Source organism: Coffea eugenioides, chromosome 3 (genome assembly GCF_003713205.1).
Source record: "Coffea eugenioides isolate CCC68of chromosome 3, Ceug_1.0, whole genome shotgun sequence".
NCBI classification, from domain to species: domain Eukaryota; kingdom Viridiplantae; phylum Streptophyta; class Magnoliopsida; order Gentianales; family Rubiaceae; genus Coffea; species Coffea eugenioides.
Window position 1 is genome coordinate 19,166,357 of NC_040037.1, and position 27,997 is coordinate 19,194,353.

Genomic DNA, 27,997 nt, shown 5'->3' on the forward strand with positions numbered 1-27,997 from the left:
AAAATACTACTATACATATTACTATTCTATTTTTTTTTCAAAACAATCTCATATCCAAATACGCTCGAAATAAGAATAGATCTCCAAAGAGAGACAAATTCCGGCAAACAATAATAATAAAAAAAGAAAACCTAGTTGCCTTATTACCCGCATCCATCTTCTTCTCTCATGTATGCTACACAGTGTAGTAGACTCGCAGTGTATTTTGGTCTCCCCAAAGTCTCCAAAATCCCATAATAATACTCAAATCCCGTCCGTCCCACCACCACAGTTGAAACTGAGAGAGAAAAAAAGACCCACCCCCGCATCCATCTGGGCCTCTGGTCCCTCCCCCTCCCTCACTCCCTTCTTCTCTTCTGCTCAATCGGATCTTAAATCTCCATAACTCCGCTTCCTTCTTCTATACTGTGGAATCACACACACGCACACACACACACACACACACATATAATTATATATTTGGACTCCGTATATATTTTACGCAGCAGAACATTTTTTTGCAATATTTTCTCAGATCTCAGTAATCTGGAACTATTGGGATTGTGAGATTAGGAGTAATTATAATTGGATAGATGGCTTCCCCTGGCAATCCAAATCAACCAGGTGGAGGACCATTTGATATGCATAAATTCTTCAAGCCCTCTTCACCGTCATCTGCTGCTGCTGCTGCTGTTGTCCCCAACCCTACATCTTCTACTCCTACTCCTCCTCCTTCTTCTTCCCCCAATCCCCAAAACCCTAATAACCCTAATTTGATTTCTGGCCCATTCCCACCTCCTTCCGCCTCTTATCCACCTCCTACTGGTGGCGCCCCTGGTGGGGCCTACTCCTACGCTCCTCAGACCTCGCCTTTCCACCACCATCCTCCACCCCAATTTCACCACCACCACCACCATCTTCCCCAATTTAGTAACAGTGGTTCTAATCCTCAACAACTTCAGCCGGATCCCTCCTCTCAGTTTACTAGTAATTTGCACCAGCAGAGGTCCATGTCCTTTCCTACACCCCCGCTTCAGCCTCCTCTTTCTGGCCCTCTCCATCACCAGTTCCCCCAAAATCCCGGTAATAATAACAATAATGTTGGCAACAGCAGTGGGAGTAATGCCACTAACCAGAATCCAGGGGCGAGGCTGATGGCTTTGTTGAGTGCTCCGCCTTCTACCCTCGAAATCCCGCCACAACCAGCCATGCCAATGCCTCCCATTCAGCCTACTAACTCTGGGGGATCAGATTTTTCCAACCCCCAAAGTTTGCCCATGATGGGTTCTGGCCCGAATGTGGGTTTTCCCCATCCGGGGCCAATGCGGATGCCGAGCAGTAAGCTGCCAAAGGGGCGGCATTTGATAGGTGATCACGTGGTTTATGACATTGATGTTAGGTTGCCGGGTGAGGTGCAGCCTCAGCTCGAGGTTACTCCAATTACCAAGTATGGTTCAGACCCTGGTCTGGTTCTTGGAAGGCAGATTGCGGTGAATAAGACTTACATTTGCTATGGACTCAAATTAGGAGCTATTCGGGTTCTCAATATCAATACGGCATTGAGATCCTTACTTAAGGGCCTTGCCCAGGTTAGCCTAATTGCTTTGCTTGATCTATATCTGTCTTGATTATGCATATGTTGAGTTTCACATCCCTGGATATGATCATGGTGAACTTAGAGATAGGATTTTGGGAGTAATATGCAATAAGTGTGAATTAACTTCTTGGCTTGAATGTTCTGTGGTGGTACTTGGATGAACTTTTGTTGTCTTATGGATTGCATGGGATGATATCCAGTGAGAGTGAGTAAAATTGTAGATTCAAGGATAATTACCAAAGAAACTACTCTAGATTCCTTGTATACACTCTGATTATAGTGATGCTGTTGGGTTTTCTTGCATGTATTGCGGTAACTAGAATTGGAATACATACGGTATATTTTGGTGTGGACATGGGAATGGCAATATCAAGAGTCGTGTCATGTTCGAATTTTCTTTCCCAATTCTAAGGGAAGCATACTCTGGGGCTTGCTATAAACGGTAATGCTCGACACTAGGAATTTAGGTATTGGCTTTTAGTTGGGACCCAGTTGAATTTCAAGATCTCACAGCCACTAGGGGCATAAGAAGTGTAATTAAGACTGCTGCTTGTTGTTCTTTTTGTCTTCTTTTTTTTTTTGGTTTTTTTTGGGGGGGGGGGGGGAGGGGTTGGAATGCCATGCGGTTTGGTACTTTCCATCTATTATTATATTAATTTTTCCCACCTCCATCTTACGCGCTGGCAGTTTCACGCGTCACAGGATAGCAGGAGTGATATTAAGTCGAGTCAAGCTCGAGTATCGCCATACTTGAGCTCGAACTCGATGCCTAGTAGCAATACTCGAGCTCGAGCAAGAGCAAGTTGTTTGAACAAAGCTCGAGCTCGACTCGATGTAATATTGGGCAGGCTCGAACTCGACTCAATAGAATTCGAGAAGTTGGCGAGCTCAATATTGAGCTTTAGTACTCGAGCTCGACAAATGGTTAGGGTTGTAAATATTGCAAATAATCAACCTAAAAAGGTGATTTAATTATTTATAATATATTAATTAAATATTATGCCAAGTACTCGATAGAGCTTATTGAACTCTCGAATATATGATATACATACTCAAGCTTGACTCGAAACCTCAATCGAGTAGCTTGAGCTCGACTCGAACTTGCTTGATTAAATTGCGCCCCTTAAATGTGAATAATTTATTTTTTTCCATGGTCCAACAAAACCATCAAGGCCACAATCGCAATGTATCCTGGCTTGTCCTTTACCTTTTCTTTGGCAGACGTTGAAAGAATTGAAATCAGGGAATGTGCTATTCATATCTGTTTGTGCAGTATAACCCTATTCATATCTGTTTGTTCATCCCTTTCGTACAGCCCAATTTGAGAGGAACATTGGTTTGTCACTGTAAACTATTCTTAGAATATATGTTGTACCAAACTTTGTTGGTAATGGATTGGAAGTGATAGTTTGATTTCTTTATTGAAATAAGAAGTTCTCAGGTGCAATATATTTTTAAAAAGCGTATTATCCAGTGCAAGACCCCTCAGGGGATAAATCCGATTTTATGACCTTTCTGGTGTTTATTCATTTTCCTAGACATGACATGTGGCCCAAAGTAATTATTATCGACAGCTGTTGGGGTTGAGAGGATAAGAATGATACGCTCAAAAGTCGGACTGAGTAGTCAAACATTTCATCGCTGGTTATCTGAATTTTTTAAGAATATGCTTAAATGGTATTAACTCAACTAAATCTGGGAACATTGTTAATACTATCCTCATTATTAATAATCATGGAGTGGCTAATGCACTCACTGGAATTTCCAAAATATGGAAGTCATTTATGTCAAATGCATTTGTAGTTTTAGTGGTACTCTGAGATTATATATACACACACACAGACATAGCGCGAGTAAGTTTCAGAGATATAAGATATCTTAGTTCTTTATTCTGATGCTTAACCGTGGACTTTTTTTCTTTGTAATACAGTTCATCTTGTTAATAATAGATTTCACGTATCTCTCACATTGATTCCAATTCTTTGCCTGCTACTTCTTAGCATTTATCTGTTCAAAATTTGCTTATTTTATGAAGAGATTACAATTTCCTATATCTTGTTTTCTTCCTGAGAGAGCAAATTATGCAATCTATTAAACTACTTTAGTTATACATGTTATATTATTTATCAGATTTTGGTATGGAGATCTCATTGCATGTGGATAATGCTAATTTGGTTGTCTGTTGCTGTTGTAGAGCGCATTCCTCCAATCGCTGCTTAGTTATTGTGCATTAATTTGTTTCTCTGTTTATTAAATTTATCTAAGTAATGTGCATTGTTTCAGAGGGTCACAGATATGGCTTTCTTTGCTGAGGATGTTCATCTTTTGGCTAGGTAGTATTCTTGTCTGTTTTTATCACTTTCAATCTTCCTTTTGCCTTTGTCATGCTAACGTGCATCTCTACAGTGCAAGCGTAGATGGGCGTGTATATGTTTGGAAGATTACTGAAGGTCCAGATGAGGAAGACAAGCCCCAAATTACCGGAAAGATAGCTATTGCAGTTCAGTTCTCCGGAGAAGGTGAATCCGTTCATCCACGAGTCTGTTGGCATTGTCATAAGCAAGTATAAGTCCTTCCAACTGTTCATTTATATCTACTAGTTTTGCTCTGTTTTTCTTTGTGCTTAACTTGTAAAGATAATTACTTTCAGGAAGTTCTTGTTGTTGGCATTGGAAGGCGTATCCTGAAGATTGATACCACAAAGGTCGGAAGAGGAGAAGCATATTCAGCAGAAGAACCACTCAAATGTCCTGTTGATAAGCTGATTGATGGGGTACAACTTGTTGGGAACCATGATGGAGAAATAACCGATCTTTCAATGTGTCAGTGGATGACCACTCGTTTGGTGTCTGCTTCAGTGGATGGCACGGTTCGTGATTATCTTCTTTTCTTTTTGGAATATCTTTTATATGACCTGCAAGATCTTCATCCTTTTGTGGGATAGAGGTTTTTAGATTTGTATGCAGTCAAAGGTGTTGGTATTTACTTGTTATGGTTAAGCTTAGTGTCATACACCTCGTTTGCCTTCCTCTTTTATGTGGTTTCTTCTCTTTTCTGTTTCGGGGTTTTCAGTTTTTCCTTTTATTTTTCTATTTTCATATTTTTTGAGTGGCTTTGTGCAATGACTTGAACCCATTGGATAAGACGTGTACTCTCAAGTTTTCTACAGTTGGATGCTCCTGCTTCAATAATTTCACTTCCTCCGATGTTAGTGGCGTTTCGTGATCAGTGCATATATGCTTGTACCCTTGGCAATTTATATATCTGGTGATCTAACAATAATCTAATACCATTAGCTTGATTCTTTTAGTGTTTTTTAGCTGAAAAAGGTGCACTCTTAACTGTTAATCTCATTCAAGAAAGTTTTTAGGACCTTTTTTATTGTGGTCACCGGATGGGAAGATTGACAAGTAGCAGAAAATGTGTGAGGTAGTTGATAGAGAGCCACCATTTACAACTGTTATGTGAAGCCCACTGATTTATTTGATTGCACCCATTTGGGAATGTTGGACAGTGCTTCCTATGTGCTTAATGTCGTCAAAATTTTGTTTAAATGTTTTTGCTGACTTGAACATATGATTTGTCTTCTAACAGATAAAGATATGGGAAGATCGCAAGATGCTTCCAATTGCTGTGCTGCGGCCACATGATGGTCAGCCGGTTAACTCTGTTACATTCCTTGCTGCCCCACACCGTCCAGATCATATCATACTCATCACAGGGGTGTGTAATTCATAGTTCTCTTTCTTCAAAAATGTCTTAGTTTAAGCATTTAGTTCAGTTATGCTAATCATAATAATTAAAATATGTTCTCTGTGTTTCTCTTTTTACTGAGATTCATAATTACCCAAGTTTGGAATTCATTTAGATTATATGTTAGTCATATTGAAATGCAATATGCTGTCATGCTTGTGTATTGATTCTCAGTCATCCATCTAACATCTTCATCTAAATTTACTTTGATCCAGCTATGGGTTTCCACTTGAAAGGAAGAGCCAATGTGTCATTTCTGTTGTCTTCTGTGAATTTACAGAATGTGCATTAAATATTAGTATAATCTGAATACTTATTCCTGATCATTCTTTACAACCAAACCTAATGTGGAGCTTGCATGTCCGTTTCCCTTTTTTGTGGCTCCGTTGGCCTTTCACCTTTGATGGTTCTTTAATTTACAAGTGATTTCAGAGGTTTCTATACCTGGAGCTACAGAGAGCTAAAGCTTTGTATCAGCGACTACAACTTAAATATGCAACATTATGAAAGCAGACATTTCTTAATCATGAAATGTTATGAAAGTAGACATTTTTTCAAACACAACCTAAAATATCAAGCAGGAAATTCCATCTGTGATATAGGGACTACTATCAAATTTGACTTTGGCTTTAACATTTTTTATCTGGGATTTTCTTGGTTTGTTGATATATTCACTACACTTTTAATTTGAAGCTATTTTTTACCCTATCTGACCTGTGAAAACTGTTAACAGGGTCCCTTAAATAAGGAAATAAAGATATGGGCATCAGCAAGTGAAGAGGGCTGGTTGCTTCCCAGTGATTCTGAATCTTGGCATTGTATTCAGACTTTAGAGTTGAAAAGTTCAGCTGAAGCCCGTATCGAGGAGGCATTCTTTAATCAAGTTGTTGCATTGTCTCAAGCTGGTCTTCTCTTACTAGCAAATGCCAAAAAAAATGCTATATATGCGGTGCACTTGGATTATGGTCCAAACCCAACAGCAACCCGAATGGATTATGTAGCAGAATTTACTGTCACCATGCCAATTTTGAGTTTTACTGGGACTAGTGATTTGCTACCTCATGGTGAACAGATTGTTCAGGTGTATTGCGTCCAGACACAAGCTATTCAGCAGTATGCTCTGGAATTATCCCAATGTTTACCACCCCCATTGGATAATGCAATGCTCGACAAAGCAGACTCTATTGTATCACGTGACGCTCTCAGTAATGATGGATATGTTTCTTCTGAGCTCTCTGAAAGCAGAGCAACCGAAATACCTTTATCTGGTTCTGCCCCAAAACTCTCCATACGAGACATTGGTTCTGAGAATGCTGCTCCTGTGATACATCCAGTCAGTTCAGTTTCTGTTGAGTCAGTTACCTCACAGGATTTTGTTGCTTCAAGTATGGAATCTAAACCAGTTTCTTTGCCAGCAGTAACTGCTAATGCTGATATTGCTTCCATCCCATCTCCTCCACTTCCTTTGAGTCCTAGGTTGTCTCGTAACCTATCTGGTTTAAGAAGTCCCTTGAAAAGCTTGGACCCAGGGTCCTCATTTAGCGATCGTGGTGGAGATGCAAAAATCATTGAGTATTCAGTTGACAGGCAATTGGATGCAATTCATCCAACTTTGTCTGATGTTCCTTCATTGGATGGTGAATCTAGAAACGAAGAAAGTAAGGTTCTGCGTGATGATATTTCCACTACTCTCAGTCATCCTGTTCAGTTCAAGCACCCCACTCATCTTGTGACACCTTCTGAGATATTGATGGCCAATTCTTCATCAGAAGTTAACCACATTAATGAGCAGAAAAGCGAGGGTGAATTAAATATTCAAGATGTAGTAATCAACACTGACGGGCGAAATGTCGAAGTGGAGGTTAAGGTTGTGGGTGAAACTAGATTTAGTCAGAATAGTGATATTGGTTCTCATGAAGAACTTCACAATTTTGTATCAGAAAACAAGGAGAAGTCATTTTACTCTCAAGCCTCTGATCTTGGAATAGAGATGGCTCGAGAATGTCGTGCCTTGTCTCCTGAAACTTATATTGTGGAGGAAACTAGACAGTTTGACGCTGCTAGTGGAAGTGAGACCCCAGCTCAACCTTCAACTACTGAAGAGGAAGCCCGTGACTCTGCAAAGGATGTATCTGGAAAGATTGCCGATTCGGCTATTCCTGCACCTGTTCAACAGACGACAGCATCAAATTCAAAAGGAAAAAAACAAAAGGGGAAGAACAATCAAGGATCTGGCCTATCGTCCCCATCACCCTTCAATTCCACTGATTCTTCCAATGAAGCCGGTGCAAGTTCAACTATTCCCTCTGTAGAAACTGTATATTCGCAAATTCAGGCAATGCAAGAGTCGATAAATCAGGTGATTCCTTACACGGTTCTATGTAATATTTCATGGATTTAGCTTAGCTTGGCATGTAGTCAGTATGCCTAATCCTATTTTATATGGTGATTTTTTGTTGGAACTGGTTTTCTTACTTGTTCATTCATATTGGAGGCTGGCTCCAGTGTCGTGATTAATGCTTTTATACAGTTGATTGTCTAGCACCCTATTTACCTCAACTGCTACTAAGTTTTGGTTGAATCTCCAGTAAGTAGCATGAGTATGGCTCTTTGTGCCTTTGAACAATGCTCACTTCTTAATGTTGCTTGAGCTAGTAGCATAACTTTTTTCTTGGACAAGTGTCTCTGATTCATCATGGTGACATGCAGGCTAATCAACACAAGTACCATAAATGAATGAACTCAAGTACTTGGAAACCTTTTTAACATGGTAGTGCTGCATCTTAGATACTATTTTACGATATCCTGCCATCTGAAGTATTATGGTCCCCTAACTTAAATGTGCTGTACTCGTGCCTTTAAACCTTACTGAGGGCGATAGAGATATTATTCCTGGTATAAATCTTTCAAGAATTAGTTCAGCTGGTTCGCCATGAATTTTTAAGTCTAGAGCTTGGTTCAGCACTTTTTGCCTTTGTATGAGCAAATCTTTCAAGATACAGAAATGTAATTTTTTGAATATTACTTTTTTATCAATTTGTTGATGTATGCTTTTTGTTTGCTCTCGAACCTTACAAGAAGAAATGGGAGCAGCAACCTAGTTACCAAGGTTTTTACCTTCTGATTTTCTTATGGGTCAGCTTAGAAAAATCACATTACATTGTGCTTTTTTTTTTCTTTTTTAAGAGGGACTGCGGTTTCAAGATTTTTTTTTTCGCTGCCGGAATTTTCTAGAGTGAGTCAACATTCCTTGACCAGACTACTAGCCCAACCAAATAAAGGATTTGCGCTTTGTTACCAACATGCTTGGTTTGTAGTTCTCCTATTTATTTCCTTCCTGCCATCTCTTGCAGCTCATGAGTATGCAGAAAGATGTGCAAAAGCAGATGAATATGATGGTTGCTGTCCCTGTTACCAAAGAGGGCAGAAGACTTGAGGCAGCCTTGGGGAAAAACACAGAGAAAGCTGTCAAGGCCAATGCCGATGCACTCTGGGCTCGTCTTCAAGAAGAGAATGCAAAACAAGAAAAGTCATCACGTGACCGCACACAGCAAATTGCAAATCTGATTACTAGTTGTTTGAACAAGGACTTGCCAGCTATAGTGGAGAAGGCTGTCAAAAAGGAATTAGGTGCTGTTGGTCAAGCTGTAGGAAGGACAATTACTCCCAGTATTGAGAAAGCAGTATCTACTGCTATTACAGAAGCTTTCCAGGTTAATATTCTTAAGATTTAAGCCACCGGTTGGATGTGCTTTTACTATTATCTAACTGCTTCTCTGTGACACAGAAAGGAGTTGCTGATAAAGCAGTTAATCAACTCGAGAAGTCAGTCAATTCTAAACTAGAAGCTACTGTTGCTCGGCAAATCCAGACACAATTTCAGACTTCTGGAAAGCAAGCTCTCCAAGTGAGTCAGAGAAATTCAAATCATTCTGCCATATCGTCTATGTTATTTCCAATTCGTGTTTTAGTCAACTGGAAATTATGAAAACATATATTTAGTGGAAGAATGAAGATTGGCTGAAGTTCTTTCTGGATGATCTGAGTTTTTTTTTTTTTAACTTGTGACTAAGTCAGGTTTGCATGTAAGGCTTTTATTGTGTTGCAGATTCTTGCTAAATGTTCTTATACAGCATACAGTTAGGTGTAGGTGTGTTTCTATTGTCAGTAATAGTTAAATATTAATGAGACAATTAAGTTATACATTCATGCTTATGTGTATTCATCTATGTGCTTTAACTTGTTGATTGTCCAGACACGTCATTCGCATGAACTGCTTTTCTTCAACTTGTCATGGTTAGAGAGTTTAAAATTTCAATATTGTTCTAGGTTGTAGTTGTTGAAGAAGATGTGTTGATATCTTTCAGGCTATCTCGTCCTGAACTCATTTGTTCTAAGAGTGAAAATTGGTGTTGCAGGAAACTCTCAAATCGAGTTTGGAAGCTTCAGTTATCCCAGCCTTTGAGATATCTTGCAGGTCCATGTTTGAACAAGTTGATGCTACATTCCAAAAAGGAATGGGTGAGCATGCAACTGCAGCATTGCAACAATTTGATTCATCACATTCTCCCTTGGCACTTGCTTTAAGGGTATGGAGTTTAAGCATGTCTGTCCATCATATGTTTTGTTCCATAACAAAGCTATCTTGTCAACAGGATCTTTCTGATTGAACTGTAATATTTACAGGATGCTATTAGTTCAGCATCATCAATGACTCAAACTCTGAGCAGTGAGTTGGCTGATGGTCACAGAAAGTTGTTAGCTCTCGCTGTTGCGGGAGCAAATTCAAAAGTTACCAATCCACTTGTTAGTCAGCTCAGCAATGGTCCATTGGCTGGTCTACATGAAAAGGTTTGTCCGCTCATGTTTATCTTTAGGTCTTCTCAAGGCCACTTGAAGTTTTTTCTTCTCATCTTAGCTGCGTATTCCTAATCCATCCTTTTTCATTTTGGCCCTGTGTGGTCTTAAATAGCTTGAGGCACCGTTGGATCCTACTAAAGAGCTTTCTAGGCTTATAACTGAACGTAAATATGAGGAGGCTTTCACTGCAGCCCTGCAGAGAAGTGATGTTTTTATTGTTTCGTGGCTGTGCTCCCAGGTATGCTGTTTGTCTCACCTAGTTAGGATAAAGAGTAAATGATGTATAAATTAAAAAGCTATCCTCGTTCCAAGTGCCTAGGGACGATTACTGTGAGTTACTGAAAGCATAGTTGCCTGATTTACCTTCTCTTAAGGTAGCATAAATGCATGGGCACAATTGCTCTTGCATAACTGGGTGTTTCATGAGATTTCACTTTTTGTTTTTCTGGTAGTCCTGTTTTAAGTGTCCTCGTCAAGGGAAGTCCAGTTTACTTCATAACTTAAAGAGAGAATCTCATTCTGCTTGGGGTCTGTTTTATTCCGCTTGTATTGTAATTTTATCCTCCATTCTACTTGTATTTGCGTTTTTACCCTCCGTCAAGGAAGATGATATTCTTAGTACTATTTTGGCCTCAACGTTCCTTTTTCTTGGGTTTTCGGTCATTGCTGTTAATGTATTTTTGTACTCATCTTGGTTGTCTATATGGTTGATCTACTTACGATGTTCATAAACCATCTTTAGCTACTTTTGCTTGTGTTCCCATTAAGTTTTCCTTTGATATTTTGTGTGTTCACCAGGTTGACTTGCAGGGGATCTTGTCCATGAATCCTCTACCCTTGAGCCAAGGGGTTCTCCTTTCTCTTTTACAGCAGTTATCATGTGATGTCAGCAAGGAGACGCCAAGAAAATTGTCCTGGATGAGGGATATATTATCTGCCATAAATCCTACTGACCAAGTGATTGCAGTTCATGTGCGTCCTATCTTTGAGCAGGTTTACCAAATATTAAACCATCATCGCAGCCTTCCATCAACTTCAGGTGCTGATCTTTCCAGTATCCGTCTAATTATGCATGTCATCAACTCCATGCTGATGACCTGTAAATGATACCTGAAGTATCGCCATAATAATGTGGACATAAGGTCGAAGGAGAAGGATTTGTACAAAGTTTTAGGGACTGTTATGGAAAGGGATCTGGTTATGTAGAGTAAAGTACAATTCCTTTATTATCCATTCCCCCCCCCCCCCCCCCGGCTCTTCCTATTTTTCTTGTATCGTCTTGCATATGAAAACGTTAAAATTTGTGCAGTAATAACTGTGGTTCTCGAGTTCTGTTGAGTCTTTGGTTGAAAGGTCTGTGGATATGAGGTTTTGTATCTATAGAAATACCAGCATCTCATCTGCAACAAATTCTAAATGAGGGATTTATTTTTTCTGTTTAATACAATAATTGGAAACTTTTCTTTCTTTTTTTTTTGCCCCCTTTTTTAGGGTTTTTTTCCCTCAATGGGCCTATAGATTCTGTGGAAGTAATTCGTTCACTTGTACGATGGCCCTTCCTTCTCTTTCCACTGGCCGTTCCTACTTCTACTCTGATTCAAAGCTGTATGTAGGTGCTGTTGAATCCATCTTTGTTGGGGATTGAGGCGAAGTTTCGTGTCTGCCAAATCATAGGTATTCAAATGTCTGCGAAGTTGCACGCAGGCGGCAGTCAAGAAGTTATTTGCTCTGATTAGTAATATTTATAGTTCGAGCGGTGTGCGTAGAAAAGAGTGATGATTTCTTGATAGCGTTGATTGACCGGAATGTGTGTGAAAATTCGAAATGGACGTTTCTTCAATCCTTTCATGATCCGGAGCTTTGCATTCTCTGCGTGAATTACAACCTTCCCCGTATGAATCCTTTCCCTTCCCCAAGTGTCTGTCAGAATATGGTGCTAATTGATTTTTCCTCCGGGATAGAGCTGTCCGTCCATTCAAAGTTTTGACTTCCTCTTGTGGGAGTTTGATCGTTGACGAGTTTCGTCCAGGCTATATGGTTGATTGTCTTCTGTCTTTACAAGGATCCATCAATTTTGGCGTCCACAAAGGTGGTCTTCTTCTTTCCTTTCTTTATTTATTCGCACTTGTAGGAAAAAATCAATTGGATAATTTGTATTTATCAAAACTTGGACCGAATATTACTATGGACACCAAATACTCCCTCTATCCTATTTTATATGTCTTGGTTTCTATTTTAGTTTATTTCAAAATATTTGTTATAATTTAAAATAAAAATAAATGAAATCCAACTTTTCTAATATACCCTAACTACAATTTTCAAGGAAAAGCATTTAAGTCATCTTCTTTTAATAAATCATACGACAAATTATTTTTGTTTTTAGGTAGTTATGCCTTCTTTAAAATTCCAAGCCCAACCAACGAAACGTTGAAATTTAATTGAGGGGTAATAATGTTAAAACATTCTTTTTGATAGCTTATGTGTCTTTTTTTTTTTTTTTTTGCCAAATGATAACATTTTCATATATAACGAAAGCTGTTACAAAATTGGAGTAACTGCTCCTACATCTTTTCCAGCTAATCTAACTAACCAGAGAGGGAAGGAATCCTTCCACTTAATTTCACTAATCAAGTGTATGGCATACTTTGCCACCTTGTAACTAACATGATGGTTGCCTTCCCTTTTAATAAAAGAAGAGAAGTTACACTCACTAAACTCTTTCCTAATCACAAAGACTGATATCTTGTAGAATTGATCCTATTTTGGGGTCATTAGTGTTGCCTTCTAACCTTGCTTTGACAAGTGCGTGCATTTGATTTTTCTATCAATGGTTCACTGATTCTCTTTGTTCAGGACCTACCCAAGCTCTTATCAGGGCTCCTCCATTAGCTTCTCTAGCAACAATTCCCTAGCCTTTCCTTGTATCTACCGTTGCATCAGTATTGAGCTTGATTGTACCTTCGTGCGGTGGTAGCCATTTCTTCTCGCCTCATGAGTTTACCTCCATTTCTTCTTCTTCTTCATCTGCTTCTCCCTCTGTACATTCTGATACTCGATCCACGTCTGCACAGCCCCCTTAATTGTGTGGACACTTTTTTTTTCCCATTGAACTGTATCTAATTTCTCAACTTCCAAATCTACCATAATCTGTTTACAGTTAGTATAATATGATCTTTCCTTTCCGCTCTATCTTTGGCTTTCATGATACTACCCACTTAATTGGGGCGACTTTCCATATCATCTCAGGATTTCTACAAAAGAACATCATATGTTCAATTGTTTCTGTACCTTCTCCACAACACCTCGTTCACTGGGATTATTCTATGCAAACACTTCCCTATGAAATGTTTGAGTTCTGCTTCATATTTAGACTCCACAGAAACTTGCAAGCTCCAGAATTCTGCTCATTTCTGCAACTATGAACTACTTCCTTTTGCTGTGTCCTTTCCTTTTTTTCCTGTTGGATTTCCTTTGCAACCATGTATCCGGTTTTAACAGTATACACTCTTGTAGCTGAGAATGACCATACTAACCTGTTTTTCCATTATGAATGCCGATTGGGGTACTGATGATACGCTTGCAATCTTCCTCACTAAACACAGCACTTATCATATCCACTTTCCACTTTCCATCTTGTATTAATTCATGTACCTTCTACAGTTGACAATTTGTAGCTTCAAAGTATATATCTTCCCTTTTCCCCTATTCATTATCCGTCTGTGCTTCCAAATGTTAATACTATGTCCATTTCCCATCCTTATGTGTCTTGGTTAAATTTTATTTTTTTAAAATTATGTGTAAAATTGACCATGACATATAAAATGAGATGGAGGGAATAGTATTTATTACTACTTATTAGTACCACAAGACCGCCTTTTTTCCTACGCACACACGCTGTTCTTAATTTAGAAAAAAAGATTCCCAAAATAAAAAATATACACAACTATAAAAGGAATAAGAACAAAAGTAAAGGATAGAATGCTTAAAGGCCAAAAAAAAAAAAGAAGAGAGATAGATAGTGGATTTCAAATGTTAAATTTTTAAAAAGATGAGATTAATTAGAAAAATCATATAAACGAAGGATAGTAATTATTATAGTGTGTATATTCAGAGCAGGTTATATGCAATTTAATAGTTAATGAGTTAAAAAAACACCTCCTAAAAAAAAAGACAAAAGAAAGAAAAGAGGACAAAGAGAATCTAGTATTTACTGATTTAATCATTTTCACATAATCCCTCGTTAAAAATGGTGGAGGGTATTACAAAAGAAAAGAAAAAGTATATCTAGGATAAATGAAGCACGAGGATAGAATTTACACGGCACGACGTTGCCGGCTAAAAGCAAAACCCCCGATCCCGGACTGGCCAGTCGCCCTTTCACATATACGATATATGCATCCCGGTTGTAATATGCATCCGTGGGTCCATTGCCGGCGAAAATGTGGGTCCCCCCACGTCTAAGCTCTCGAAACGCCAAAAAATAATTTTGAAGCTTTACCAGCATTGATCCGTTTCCCACCTCCGGGTCGTATAAAACCCGGCATGCCTCCGAAACCCACCCGGCGCCGAGTAATTAACCCCCAGCGGTTGTGGTTGGCTCCCAATAGTCAAGGTCAAGTCATAAACTGTCCTCGAATCCGGATCAGACAGCGTCGAATAAGCCTTGTGAATTTCAATGAAATCGCATCCGTCCAAGGACTCCTCCGGGTGCTTAGCAGCGACGGCGGCGACGTCCGGGTGATAAATCTTGGCTAGTGTCCTGTACGCCGTCTTGATCTCTACTTGAGACGCGTTCTGCTTCACTCTTAGCACCTGATAGAGATTTCCGGGCTTTGTCCTAGTCTCCACCGCCGGCGGTGATGCCTCGGATACAGCTGCGCAAATCGTAATCCTATTTACAGCAAAGGACATGTTCCTTTTCCTGCGAGATTTGGGAAATTTTCTGGTGAGAATTTGACAGAGAGATTCCAGAAGCCAAAGAAAAACTTTAGGGTTCCGACCGTTCAAATAATTAATTGAGATGATGTGTTGGCAATTTGAGATGGGATATGGATTACGGAGTAGACATATATATAGAGGTCAAGGGGGACGATAGGGGGAGAGAAGGGGAGTGTTTTGGAAATGAAGAAACCGAGAGAGAGAGAGAGTGTGTAGTGGGCCCCAGTGATGATGCCGTGGGCTCTCTCTCTCATATTTCCCAGCGGCTGCCGGTGCGGTGCTGCTGTCTGTTTTGGGCTCATCTGCTGACATGGCTCCAACGGATTCTAGAGCACTGCTCATTTCTCTCGTCGGCTTGGTTTATCGAAGCCGCCGACTGCTTTAGTTGTTTAAAAACTTATTTATTCTTATTCTTTTTGGATTTTGTTTCTAATAAATCTAAACCACTACTGTTTCTTTCTTTTTTTCTTTCGATTTTTTTCCTCCTATTCAATGTGAAGCGAGAGAGAGAGAGAGCATGATTTGACGGTCGAATCATGGATCTCATGATTATCTGACTAATAGTTCAATCAATTAAATTTAAATATATTTTATATACAAGAATAATCTAAAAATAAAAAATGTATTAAATCTTTAAATCAATGAACATTCTTTTAATAATTTTAACCTTTTGACTTAGGATGTTTTTAATTTTAATCATGATTCATCAAGTCCAATATTCCTCTATTAGCCAAAATTTACTTCTCTATTTGAAAAAAATAAAGAGAGAGAGAGAGAGAGAGAGGAGAATAAAAAGAAAAAGAAGTCTAAGCATAGCAATACCTGGAGTAGTTTTTTTATCATCAAAAGTCAACTTCTATATATATAGCAGTGCCAGTACCTTAGTTAATCGACATGAAAATATATGCAAGTAAGTACAGTAGAAATAAATAAGCAACAAAATGACGGGGTTGACCAGACTCCAATGGCCAATGGGCTATTCGGCTCAAAATCAGCCCACAGATAGGATAGGGATCAAAAGGAGTCTTCGGCGGCGCCAGCGGTATATCAAGTGTAGTATGGCGAGTGTCGTTTGGCACGTGCCAGAGCTTCTAGACACTTTGCAAAGCTGTGGCCCGCAGAAGGCGTGTGTTCGAACTCTCTCGCCAGAAAATGACCTTCCTCTTTACCCAATTAATTACAGGTTGAACCTTGACCTCCTTTTGAATTGTGAGTTTTCTTTTCCCATCGCTTGCCATAAATCACAATATACTCTTTTTTTTTTAATAAAAAATTTAAAAATTACAGCCCAAATAATGTCAAAAATAATGCTGCAGGAACTCGAATTCATGTTTAAAGACAAATAATTGATTTTGACTTTCTTGATGTCCCAGAAGCAAATCTCTTTGTTCTGGTCCTTCTGATTTCTTTTTTTTTTAAAAAAAAATATTTGATGTTATTTGCAATTTAGAGGATTATATGCTGAAAATATGAGTGATTTCTTTCTTGATTTCCCGGCTAAATGTTTGGAGACAATCACATAGGAGCAAATTTTATTACATATAATCACAAAAAATAAATAAAACAAAGATATTTCTACGTGGAAAAGCTAGAGATGGGATATTCATGAATACTGCCTTCCTCGTGCCAGGCCTTCTAGAAGGCCTTTCTCTTTCACTCCGCAATGGCCATGGGCCCACAATTTCAGATGTGGAGGTGAAGGAAGGTCATCGGTCTTCTTTCTTGCTGTGCCTTCATTTTGTTCTTTTTGGAGTGTAGGTCGCACCCAATCACTAGTCAGTTCAGGTTTGTCCCATAATTGTTCGTATGGGATTAGATAATGGCTTCTAGAAACGTATCCTTAAAAGGGTTTGTTTATTTTAGGACTACATTATTATTAATATATATATATAAAATGCAGGCAACTAAGGTCCTAATGATCTATTATTGTGTCTCAAGCAAGATTGCGGTTGAAATGTCACGCACGTTGAATTTGAATTTTAAATCTATACTTTAATTATGTGATATTCATCTGATCATAACAGTATACACACTATCAATATATATAAGATCGAGTCATAAAAAAATTACTCTAATTGACAACGACATGAAAATTTTGATCTACCGCTCCCTCTTTAACATTTTTTTCTCCCCAATACCATGCTGCAACAGAGGATGATGATGCATACAATCACAAACATGTCAGGTAATTATAGAGAATTTCAAGTCACGTCGACATCCCTTTCAACGAGGGAAAATCTTGATAATAAACGATTATTATATTATTCATGATTAAACAGTGGGGCATCATCAGTCTGTGAAAGAGAGTAGCGTGCCCTGATTGATTATTGTTGCGCTAATTAAGTGATATCTCAAGATTTTGCATGCACCGCAAGTCAAGTCCACTATTCCACTATTCGACATCATGCTTGTTTCTAGAAGAATACCTAAGAAAAGGCTGATTCCAATGGTCCACTATTTTTGCTGCTGAATTCCGCTTACATGGTTGAAAATTTTGATTTATGTCACAGCTAATCAAAGTACCTTAATTAGGAATCTTATTAGTGATAATCATGTGGTGTTTTACCCAAAGCTGTATATACCAAGATAAATTGATTTTTTTTTTTTGTTTTTGTTTTGGGGATATCCTAACCTGGAATGTGCTTGTTATTTGTCAGGAGACGGAAAAGAAGGGAAGGGAAAGTTAGCCTGCTGCTAATGCATTATTAATTTATCAGCTCAATACGATATTTGCGGTAGCTTATGTCGATGGTCGATGATTTGATTCCTAGTAGGCAGGAAATTAAATCACCTTAATACGTACATACACCCAATCATAAAACAGAATGACAACTTAAATATTTTAATATTAGACTTTCTTTTAATTTTGATTTTTAAATACACTTTGTGGGGGAGTGGATTATAGAATAGCCAACAAGCCAAAATCATAACTTGTTTTTCCCCTGAAACAAATTAAAGACAAAATATCTTCATAAATAACAACCGAAAATCAAAACGTGGGCCCATATTTTAGCTTCTAGCTTGCCACAATTCTTTCCTGAGATTTGTTATCAAAATGAACTTGATCGACACGTCCCTACAGGTCGCAAAAAGCTGAGTCAAGCTCTAATACTGTGGTGCATTCAAGCTCGAGTTCAAACTACATTATCTGAACTCGAGATTGACGAATCTTCGATTTCAAAACTTGAGTTTGAATCATGAAAAATATAGGGAGTTTGAGAAGCAAATTGAGATCAAGATCGCGTTCGAAATCGAGTGGTAAAAGATATAATTTTTCTAAAAATAGAGATTTTTAAGTAAGTTGACAATTATTAAAAAGAAAAACTAAAAAATATGTATATATATATATATATATGAAACTCATAAAGTTCAACAAGCTTTTGAACAGAATACCTAAAGGTTCAAGTTCAATTTGATGACCATATTCGAATTTACTTGAATTCAGCTCGAGGTGAATCAAACTCGAAATCGAGTCGAAATTTGACCAAATAGCTCAGGAGCATTTTGCAAGCAACTTGCTCATTTGGCACCCCTACACATCACTAATTTCTCGTGTGTAGATCATTATTGTTATCTGGATTTTTTACTTGATCCGCTTTTTCTTCAACAGTTAAGGGCAAGATTAGATTGATTTGAAAAGTTCTTGATATGTGGGATGATGATATTTGCTAATTACAGCTTGAGGTTTCCGACATGTATGACTACTTAAATCAAAGATATTCTATGGTCCATTTATGGTATCATTCCTTAACTTGTATTTCTCAATGAAAATAATAGTTCACACTCTAAGCCTTTTGAAACTGTCATATAATTTAAGAGTCAACAACATTTATTTCACCATCTAACACTGAATTTAATTTGAGGATATAATACCCAAAAGTACTATAAAATCTCCCCTTAAATTATATTAATAGATATCTACTGCAATTAATGATTCAAAATTTTCCCTTTCTCTTTTTGCCTAGTTTTATTAAATAACCAAAAAAAAAAAAAAAAAAAGAGGAGCAGACGCATGGGAATCTGTCTGCAGCCAGGACTGCAACGAACATATGAAATAATTGTGATTAAACTGCCCAGACTGCAGATGCATGTAGTACGTGTAATGCTGCAGGTGGTCGCTAATGTAAGCCGCCGCCGTCCAATAATGTCCACTTTTGCCCACTAGCGGCTGCTGCCAATCATACAGTTTTCGTTTGAACTAAGTAGACATATAATTCGTTGCTTTTTTTTTTTTTTTAAAGAATCAATAATCTACATTAGATACTCCAGTCTTGTCCACAAGCGGCTGCTGCTGACCAAACAGTTTTTGTTTGAATAAAATACACAAAAATAATTTGTTCAAATATTAACCCACAGAAAATGTCTTCAAATATTAAGATGTCTTTGCCAATCCAATATGAAACTATTAAGACTGCAGAATATAGAGCTATAACTGAACGGTCTTCTAATGAATGAGAGCTCAGGTCATTGAAGGTTATGGCGATGAGTCTGTGGAGCACTGCACTAGCATTATTGTTTATTATGATGGGATCAAGGGAGGACTGGCTCGATTATATCAATTTTTTTTTTGTGTCTAGTCTACTTGGAACAAACAAAAATATATATCATTTTTGGGAGTATTCTAGTGTATGTTTATGTTGGTTTTATCCAATATTATGAGTAGTAACTAAAGTCGTTCGTTCGTTCGTGACTAGAGCTGTTAATCGAACCGGGTAGCTCGCGAGTCGAGCTCGACCCGGCTCGATAATAGCTCGACTCGGCTCGTTTACAGAGAGAAACGAGCCGAGCTCGAGCTCTACTCAATACTCGTTTATTAAACGAGCCGAGCACAACCCGGCTCGATAATAGCTCGACTCGGCTCGTTTACAGAGAGAAACGAGCCGAGCTCGAGCTCTACTCAATACTCGTTTATTAAACGAGCCGAGCTGTGCTCGGCTTGTTGAAGCTCGTGAGGCTCGAAAGATAGGGGTATTATCGTCATTTCATCGTATATGTTGTACTAAACCTAAGTCATCTTCCGTCTGTACTCTGTAGCCCTAATTTTTCTTTCCTCTTTTACTCTAACCTTTTCCTGCATAGCAGCCGTGAGCCGTCACCCTCCATTCTTAGTCACACGCCGCACTTCGCACACACCCTCCATTTTTCACCGCCAGGCGCCATCCCTAACCTCCCCTGTTTCCTCTTTCTGTCAACTCTTTTCCAGTTCCACACCCGCAGCCGCACCCTCCATTCTCACCACCGTCACCGACTCAGCACACGGAGTAGCCGCACCCTCCTTCTCGTGACTCCATGAGCAGCACCATACGGAGCCATCTCGGTAGAGCCAGGGGCTATGCTCGAAGCACTGGGATGCATCACTCTAGAAGTCCTTGAGAAATATCTTAAAAGTGGACTTTAAGGAGCCAGTGTGGTTCAAAGCCGGAGCACAGATCTTCTCAGAAGGTGGGCTTGACTACTTGGGAAACCCCAACCTTGTCCATGCTCAGAGCATTCTGGCAGTGCTCGGCTTCCAAGTTGTTCTCATGGGTCTTGTTGAAGGATATAGAATCAATGGTCTTGAAGGCGTCGAAGAGGGCAATGATCTCTACGGTGGCCAGTACTTTGATCCTTTTGGTCTAGCCGATGACCCTGTTACCTTTGCTGAGCTTAAGGTGAAGGAAATCAAGAATGGAAGGCTTGCAATGTTCTCCATGTTCGGCTTCTTTGTCCAAGCTATTGTCACTGGCAAAGGCCCTCTTGAAAATCTCTTGGACCATCTTGACAACCCAGTTGCTAACAATGCCTGGTCTATGCCACCAAGTTTGTCCCCGGATCGTAAAGTTTTCTTGCTTTGTCTGGACTAAAATTTGTGAATGGAAATTTTTTTATTAATTTATATTTATTTTGCCCAAGTATATAAAGCGATTGAGCTCATGTACTGTCACGGATCCACGATAGATAATCTGTTTTGGACATTTTGGTCACTGATGTGTTGTGGAAATGTTGAATTGAAGATGATAAATCAGGGAAAGTTTTATCTTCTTTTGTTAGGCTAAATATGAGTGTGGCAGGACCTGATGTGGTGTCTCCCGTAAACGAGCCTCGAGCTCGAGCTTCGAGCTCGATGAGCTCGGCTCGATCTCAAACTCGAGTTCGAGCCCGAGCTCGAGTTTTCTACTAATATATCGAGTCGATCTCGAGCGCCTTGTGAAGCTCGAATTACTAATCGAGCAAGCTCGAGCTAGCTCGATTAGAGGTTCGAGTCGAGCTCGATTGTCCTATGCTCGAGCTCGACTCGACTCGTTTAACAGCTCTATTCGTGACGGATACATTTGGGTAAAAGAAATGCTTCGTTGCCACTCAACGTTATTTGAGATAGGAGTTTATTTGGATGATTTATTTGAGATAATTAATGTAGCACTTTTTGTAATGTAACATGAGATAAAAAGGTGATTAGAAAAATAAAAAAATAATTAAAATTCATGAAATAAATTATTTTATTTGAAATCAAGTTAATCCAAACAAACCCAATTTGTTTTTGAAGGAATAAAAGACAATGCTGACGAAAGCTTTAATCAAACTAGTACACCGCTACCACGCAACAGACAACAGGAATGAGTTTTCATATCAACTCCTAATCAATCAATGGTGAGAGGAATGTCGACCCAAGGCCAAGACAAAGGAGGAGGCTATGATGAGGGACGGGGATGGTGCTTTAACAAAATTTTAAAAGCCAAAGTCAAATTTAGATGGTTCTGCTTTTTGACTTCAAAATCACCAAATGCAACATTTGCATCATCAATCTTCCCTCAATAACATATAATTATTATAATAATAAAAGCATTTGCATCAATCTTGCTCGTCCAGTCCAGCGCATGATGATAATGGATTCTGCGGTGCAATTGTTGTCAACAGGCTACTGCTCGATTTGATTTTAATTTATTGGAGCTAAATGGCTTTCATCCTAATATTCCATTTCAATCAATGGGCATAGAATGGGTGAATTTGATAACAGGATTCCAGAAGGTTGATGATGCTGATCAATCGGAAAAAGAAAGAAAAAAAAACCACCATGCCAGAAAATCACAGAGAGAAACATAAATAAATAAACACAGAGATAAATAATAATTGTACGTACTAATGCCTAGTCAGTTGAAAGACTTGCGACAAAGAATTGTCATCCAAAGTTGAAACACGGACCTATGAATTGATGGCCCAACAGCTGCTCTGGGCTTTTTGACCGTCCAGGTCTTCTCTCTTCTGAAAGCACCCTCGCAAACCTTTTCAGAGCAGCCTCATTTGTGCCACCCACCATTCTCAGGTTTCAACTGCGCCACAATGCCCGCAGCCAACATTTGAAACTGCCTTCTCCAGTAGATAGATTCTAACGGATCTCACCACTAATCTCTATCCATGTTTTCCTTTTGCGGCAATATCCAACCCAGGATTCCGTCCCAATTAACGTATCATCCTGAATTTTTATCGTCTCATGCAAGCGTGCAAGTAGTTTCTATGTGATTAATAATTTTGATTGCATAATTGTGTTTACCACTTTACTGTACCATATATTTACCTCATAATAACACGTATATACCAGTACTCAGGCATTTATGGCGACTTACTTGGATTCGAAGGTAAATTGTCCACAGAAGTATATGTTGTCGGAATTCTGTGTCCATGCAAACGTCAACCATGTCAGCACTGCCTTGAGCGAAGAGATCCACTAAGGGTGAGGTATATATTAATTTAACCAACCACTGAGTTTTGGCTCAGTCGTCACAAACAAGGATTGAGTCCCTCTTTGAGTTATAGATCCGAGTTTAAATTCCACCTACAGTAAAAAAAAAATTTGAAAGAGGTGTCTCGGCACCCTTTTGATTTAATCAGATCTGTATATGTGCTAGTCCCTGACGACACACAGCATCATTAGGCTGCTCCATTTTGCTGTTTTTTCACAACTGTGCCTGGGTTGGAATCTTGCCGGTCCTGTGCCAACTGCCCAGTGAAATCACTAGAAAATGACCAAAATCCTTGGCCCCAATCGAAAAGAAATCCGGATTTTGGTCCAGTACTTTTTTGGTAACTTGGATCGTCCCTAATTTTGTCTACAAATACAATAAAACCAGCATATCACATTTTTTTTTTTGTAATACAAAAACTTGATTAGATCTAATTCCGATCACCATCAAAGGTAAGGGCATGCCCCTGAAACCTTAAATTACTTATAAAAGTTCTTACAAATCATTCACCAACATAATTCTCACATTGATAATGAAATTCGAATATATGACTTTTTTGTGAAAAAGCAACCTATCCTTACAAATTAAGCCAACATTAACAGGTCAACGTTTATTCATGTGATGAGCAACATTAGTTGCGAAACATTTACCACAAAAAACAGACCTATAGTGACATTAAAATAGCATTGCTAAAGCGACGATACCGGATTTGCGACAACATCACCATCAATGAGATTGAATTCTTGAACATTCCCTTGGCCATCCCGTGTCTAGAAATAATGGCCAGGTAAATATGTTGGAGCTGCCGAAGTACCGATGCAGATGTCAGACAGTTGAGCAACCAAACACGACGATCTTTTGGGTTTGGGCCTGCACCCAAGATCAAAGCCTTATGATTCGTGTTACGTGTCCATCCAAGACTTGATCAATGTACTTAAAAGGAAAATCTTTAAATGCCCAAAAGTTTCTTTGGTTGGCATTGTTGAAAACTAATTATATTCTTGATTGTGGAAAAAATTAATTATCTCCTTATCATGAACTAATTATACCCCTAATTAGGGAAAAAATTAATATCGCCTAATTATGAATTGGTTATGTGGTGAATGCCAATTGGTTTCAGACAAAAAAAATAGCTTTTTCATTCCTATTGTTTGCGGGATGAGCTGGTTTCGATTCTATTGTTTTACCACAAATATATTTTGTCCCTTATCTTTTAATTTTCGGCCAGTTAATGATACTTGATAAGTAATCTCTTAATTTGATCTAAATTCGATGGTTAATCAGTCAATTACAACCAAATAAAACAAGTGACGAAAGCTAGCAAACTCATTTCTTACCTATGTTTTCAGAACCGGACCGGATATCGACTCGGCCGAGGTCAGGGGTCAGGGGTCAGGGGTCAATGGGTTCGACCGGAGGTCGATAGGGGTCGAACCGGATGACGTCATAAATAAAAATTATTTAAAAATTAAATTATTGTATATAAAATATCCAATAACATATTGATATTAATAAAGGTATATTTATATATATTTGATGTTTCAAATATATTTAACAAGAAAATACAAAGAAATTAGAACAATCAAGTAACAATTTATATTATTTAATAAACATTAACAAGTTTAGAATTAAAATTATGGATTTAATTGAAAAATAACATCAAATTTTAGGACAATATTTATAAAGTATGAAATACTTGAGATATATTAATAAGTTTTCACAATTTAGGGGGTCAAAACATAATATTAAAAAAGTTTGAATTTTGTTTACAAAATCTCCTGTTGGACCGATTTTCCGGTTCTGTACCGGTCAAACCCGGTCAAACCTGGTTTTTGACCGGAGTTGACCGGGTTTTAAATCTCCCGGTTCTGATGATCAACTCGGACCGGACACCTGGCCGGTTCCCGGTCGGACCGGCCGGTCCGGTCCGAGTTTGAAAACACAGTTTCTCACTCTCCGCTTCTCTCTTTGTCACGAACTCCCATTACCTTATGAACCATAGCAAAAATCAGAACCAAATCTCCAGAAGGACCACATAACATTCATAAATTTAGCCACTCCATTTTTTGATTTGTGCTTGAAGTATTTTATTTTATGCGGTTGTTCTACAGATTTGTGTTTGATGTTTTGCTAAGGTTAGCAAAGCAAAGGGAGTTTGCGACAATAAATAAATTAGTCTATTAGCTTCTATCTTTTGCCTCCCATGCTTGATTCTCACGCGTTTCATTAAATATTAAATTCAGTCCAACTTAAGAGAGTAATTGACAATTGTCCTTAATTGGCCAAAAATTGAAATGTAAGAGGCAAAATGTGTTTGAAATAACATATAATAAGGACGCAATTGGCTCATCCCCAAATAATAGGGATGAAAAAGGTATTTTCCCTGGTTTCGGATAGTGCCTACTCCTACATTTAAAAAAACAAAAAAAAAACAAACCATGAAACCATGATAATTGTTTTCAATCAAGATGAAGAAAAATATATAAATACGTACCAGGGTCGAACCCATCTAAGAATCGGGTGACGTCATCATGATGTCATAAATATGTTTAATTTTATAAATTAATATGCTATGTAAAATTTCTAAAAATGTAATAATCTTGAGAAAGGTATGTTCATGGATATTTGGTGGTTCTAAGATATTTTACAAGAAAATACAAATAAAGTAATATAGTCAAGTAGCAATCTATATCATTTAATCATATTCAACAAGTTTAGAACTAAATTAGAGGGCTTACTTGAAAAATAATACTAGAATTTGGGGCAGAAGCTATAAATTATAAAGATTTTTAGGCATGTTTACAGTTTTCTATCACTCTAGGGGTCAAACCATAAAATTGACAAAACTTTGAAACCCCAAAGCTGATTTCCCTAGATCTTTCCGTTCTTTTTTCTCTCAAAATCTCATAGGCCGTCATCGTCCTCTCCATCCCGTCCTTTCTTCTCCAGAGTCCAGACGCATTCCTCCTTCTGTTTCTTTTCTTTCTTTTTTTTTTTCTTTTGTCCCTTTTTCACTTCTATATCTTTGCATTTCTTTTCTATTTACCACATGAAAATCATCAACACTATTTTTTTTGTTGGGCGAATATCATCAACTCACATTAAGTTTCTTCTGTCAAATGCTGAAGCTGGGTCTGCCAAAGGAAAACGTGGCTCAATTATAAATGATTTCTAGACACAGTCTGGAAAATCATCAATTTCTCTTATTTTTTTTCTCAATTCTCTTAATTTTAACTTTAGATCTTTCAATATTTGTGTTAGAATAGCCATATGTGACTAAACCACTGCTGTTGCCGTCGAATCTGCACTCAAGGATCGATATCCATGCTGAAAATTTTGGGAGAAACATAGCAGAAATTGGATGTTAGAAAAAAAATCTGGTAAAAATAGCAGAAATTGGATGCTCAAAAAGAACCGGGTTTTCCCGGTTGTTCCAAGTTTCCGGTCAAACCCGGGTTTTGACCGAGTCTTTGTCACCCGAGTTTTTGAACAAATTCGGACCGGACATGTCTCCGGTTCCCGGTTCAACCGGTCGAACCGGTCGGTTCGATCCGAGTTTAAAAACATTGGTATGAAAAAGAAGTGAAAGTCATTCAAAAGGGAAAAAAGAGAAATAGAAAATCATTAGATAAAGAATATTAGGTTGTTTAATTATATAAGACTTTTGAACATAATTAATAAATAAGAATAGATTTGGTAGATAAAATAAGGTAGTTGAAGTAATTCTATTGATTCTTATCAGAATTAAGCATTCAGTTAGGATTTTTGTGCTGAAAAAAATACACACAAGTTTAGCATTACTTAACAAGTTCAGCAAATAGATTTTCATTTATCAAACACTCAAAACATCTGAATGTCTGAAAAAATTCAGATTCAACGCTTTTTTATGTTATCAAACAGACCCTTAGCATTCTCCCACACCAAATATGTTATGTTATACAAGGCTAGAAGGCTAACTCATGTCCAATATTTGTACAATTTCAAGCCCCTCCCCCCTTCCCCCCGCGATTAATCCTGGGTATAGTACTGTAACCTAAACCCCCGGCGTTTGAGGGAGTCTTGAAGGTTTCCTGAGTTTGATAATTTTAATGTAATAATTTTTATTATCCGAATTCTAATATGATTTATTTTCATATTCAACCAATCAATTCAAATCTATCCAAACTTTATTACATTATTATGTTGCGTTTTTGTTTAAATTATACGATCGACACACTTATTTGTTAACAATTATTTTTACATATTTCAAATACTACTATCAAATCTAATCTATTTGCAAATTTAATAACATCTAATCTGCTCTCAAATTCAACAAAGCAGTTAAATTCTATCAAAATAATTTTATTACTTTAAATATTATGTTAATTGTTGAGCTCTTCTTAATCTATCTATCTATCTAACTAACTTATCACCTTTTTCACCTGCTCTCCACAGCTTCTCAATTTATCTATTCTAAACTCATCACTTAACATTCTCCAAAGCCAAACAAACATGTTATGTTACACAAGGTAAACATGTCCAATTCTTGTATAATTGTAACATCCGAATTCTAATTTAATAATTTTCATTATCCAAATTATATTCTAATTTACTTTCATATTCAACAGACCAATTAAATTCTGTCCAAACTTGCTGCTGGAAGTATTAAAACTTGGAAGGATGATGCATCTACACCTCCATCAACAAAATATGATTTGGGGAGTATAGCATTTGGTATGTGCAACGTGATATTGGTAAAGGTGCAGCATCCTTCCTTCTCTTGAAATAGGGCGGCAAATACAAAGCATTGGAGTAAGTAGATTTTTTTTTTCCTTTTCACAAAGAATGCAGCAAAGATCGTGGAATGCGGCAAATACAAGTCCAAGTTTATCTTATGCCCGCAATTCAGGAACAGTGGAATGGGTTTCAATAAGCCTTAAGACTGCTCGAAATAGATGTACAATCTCACGTTTCATTTCAAGCTCACTTTTTTCAAAGTACCTCTTAATCAACACCGTGGCAGCCAATTAGCAATAACGTGAGCATCAACGCCTCAAAAATAAAAATTCTTGCAAGATAGAGAGTCAAGCGTCATTGAGGCATCGCATCAATTGGTAATCAGACATTTACGCGATGGGACTCGGGGCACGGACGGTTGCACCTGCAACCGTCC

General features: G+C 38.0%; 2 protein-coding genes and 1 pseudogene across 3 annotated transcripts; 2 read left to right on the forward strand and 1 right to left on the reverse strand.

The window, feature by feature from the left end:
* Positions 1-255: 255 nt before the first annotated feature.
* On the forward strand, positions 256-11,656 carry LOC113764752 (enhancer of mRNA-decapping protein 4-like). Of its 2 annotated transcripts, none has more exons than XM_027308732.1 (12): positions 256-1,568; positions 3,860-3,909; positions 3,983-4,139; positions 4,227-4,445; positions 5,171-5,299; positions 6,063-7,688; positions 8,683-9,042; positions 9,117-9,236; positions 9,748-9,918; positions 10,016-10,180; positions 10,302-10,427; positions 11,000-11,656. In XM_027308732.1, exons 1-12 carry the CDS (start codon positions 573-575, stop codon positions 11,294-11,296), a joined length of 4,416 nt encoding a protein of 1,471 aa, XP_027164533.1. In that variant the 5' UTR covers positions 256-572; the 3' UTR covers positions 11,297-11,656. The 2 variants fall into 2 exon arrangements, with proteins under 2 accessions (XP_027164533.1, XP_027164532.1); XM_027308731.1 differs by having other exon boundaries at positions 257-1,568; positions 10,988-11,656.
* A 2,718-nt stretch (positions 11,657-14,374) lies between these two features.
* On the reverse strand, positions 14,375-15,315 carry LOC113765667 (chaperone protein dnaJ 11, chloroplastic-like). The gene has a single exon (XM_027309903.1). The coding sequence runs from the start codon at positions 15,098-15,100 to the stop codon at positions 14,684-14,686; it is 417 nt and encodes a 138-aa protein (XP_027165704.1). The 5' UTR covers positions 15,101-15,315; the 3' UTR covers positions 14,375-14,683.
* A 5,144-nt stretch (positions 15,316-20,459) lies between these two features.
* LOC113765635 lies at positions 20,460-21,008 on the forward strand (annotated as a pseudogene).
* The last annotated feature ends 6,989 nt before the right edge of the window (positions 21,009-27,997 follow it).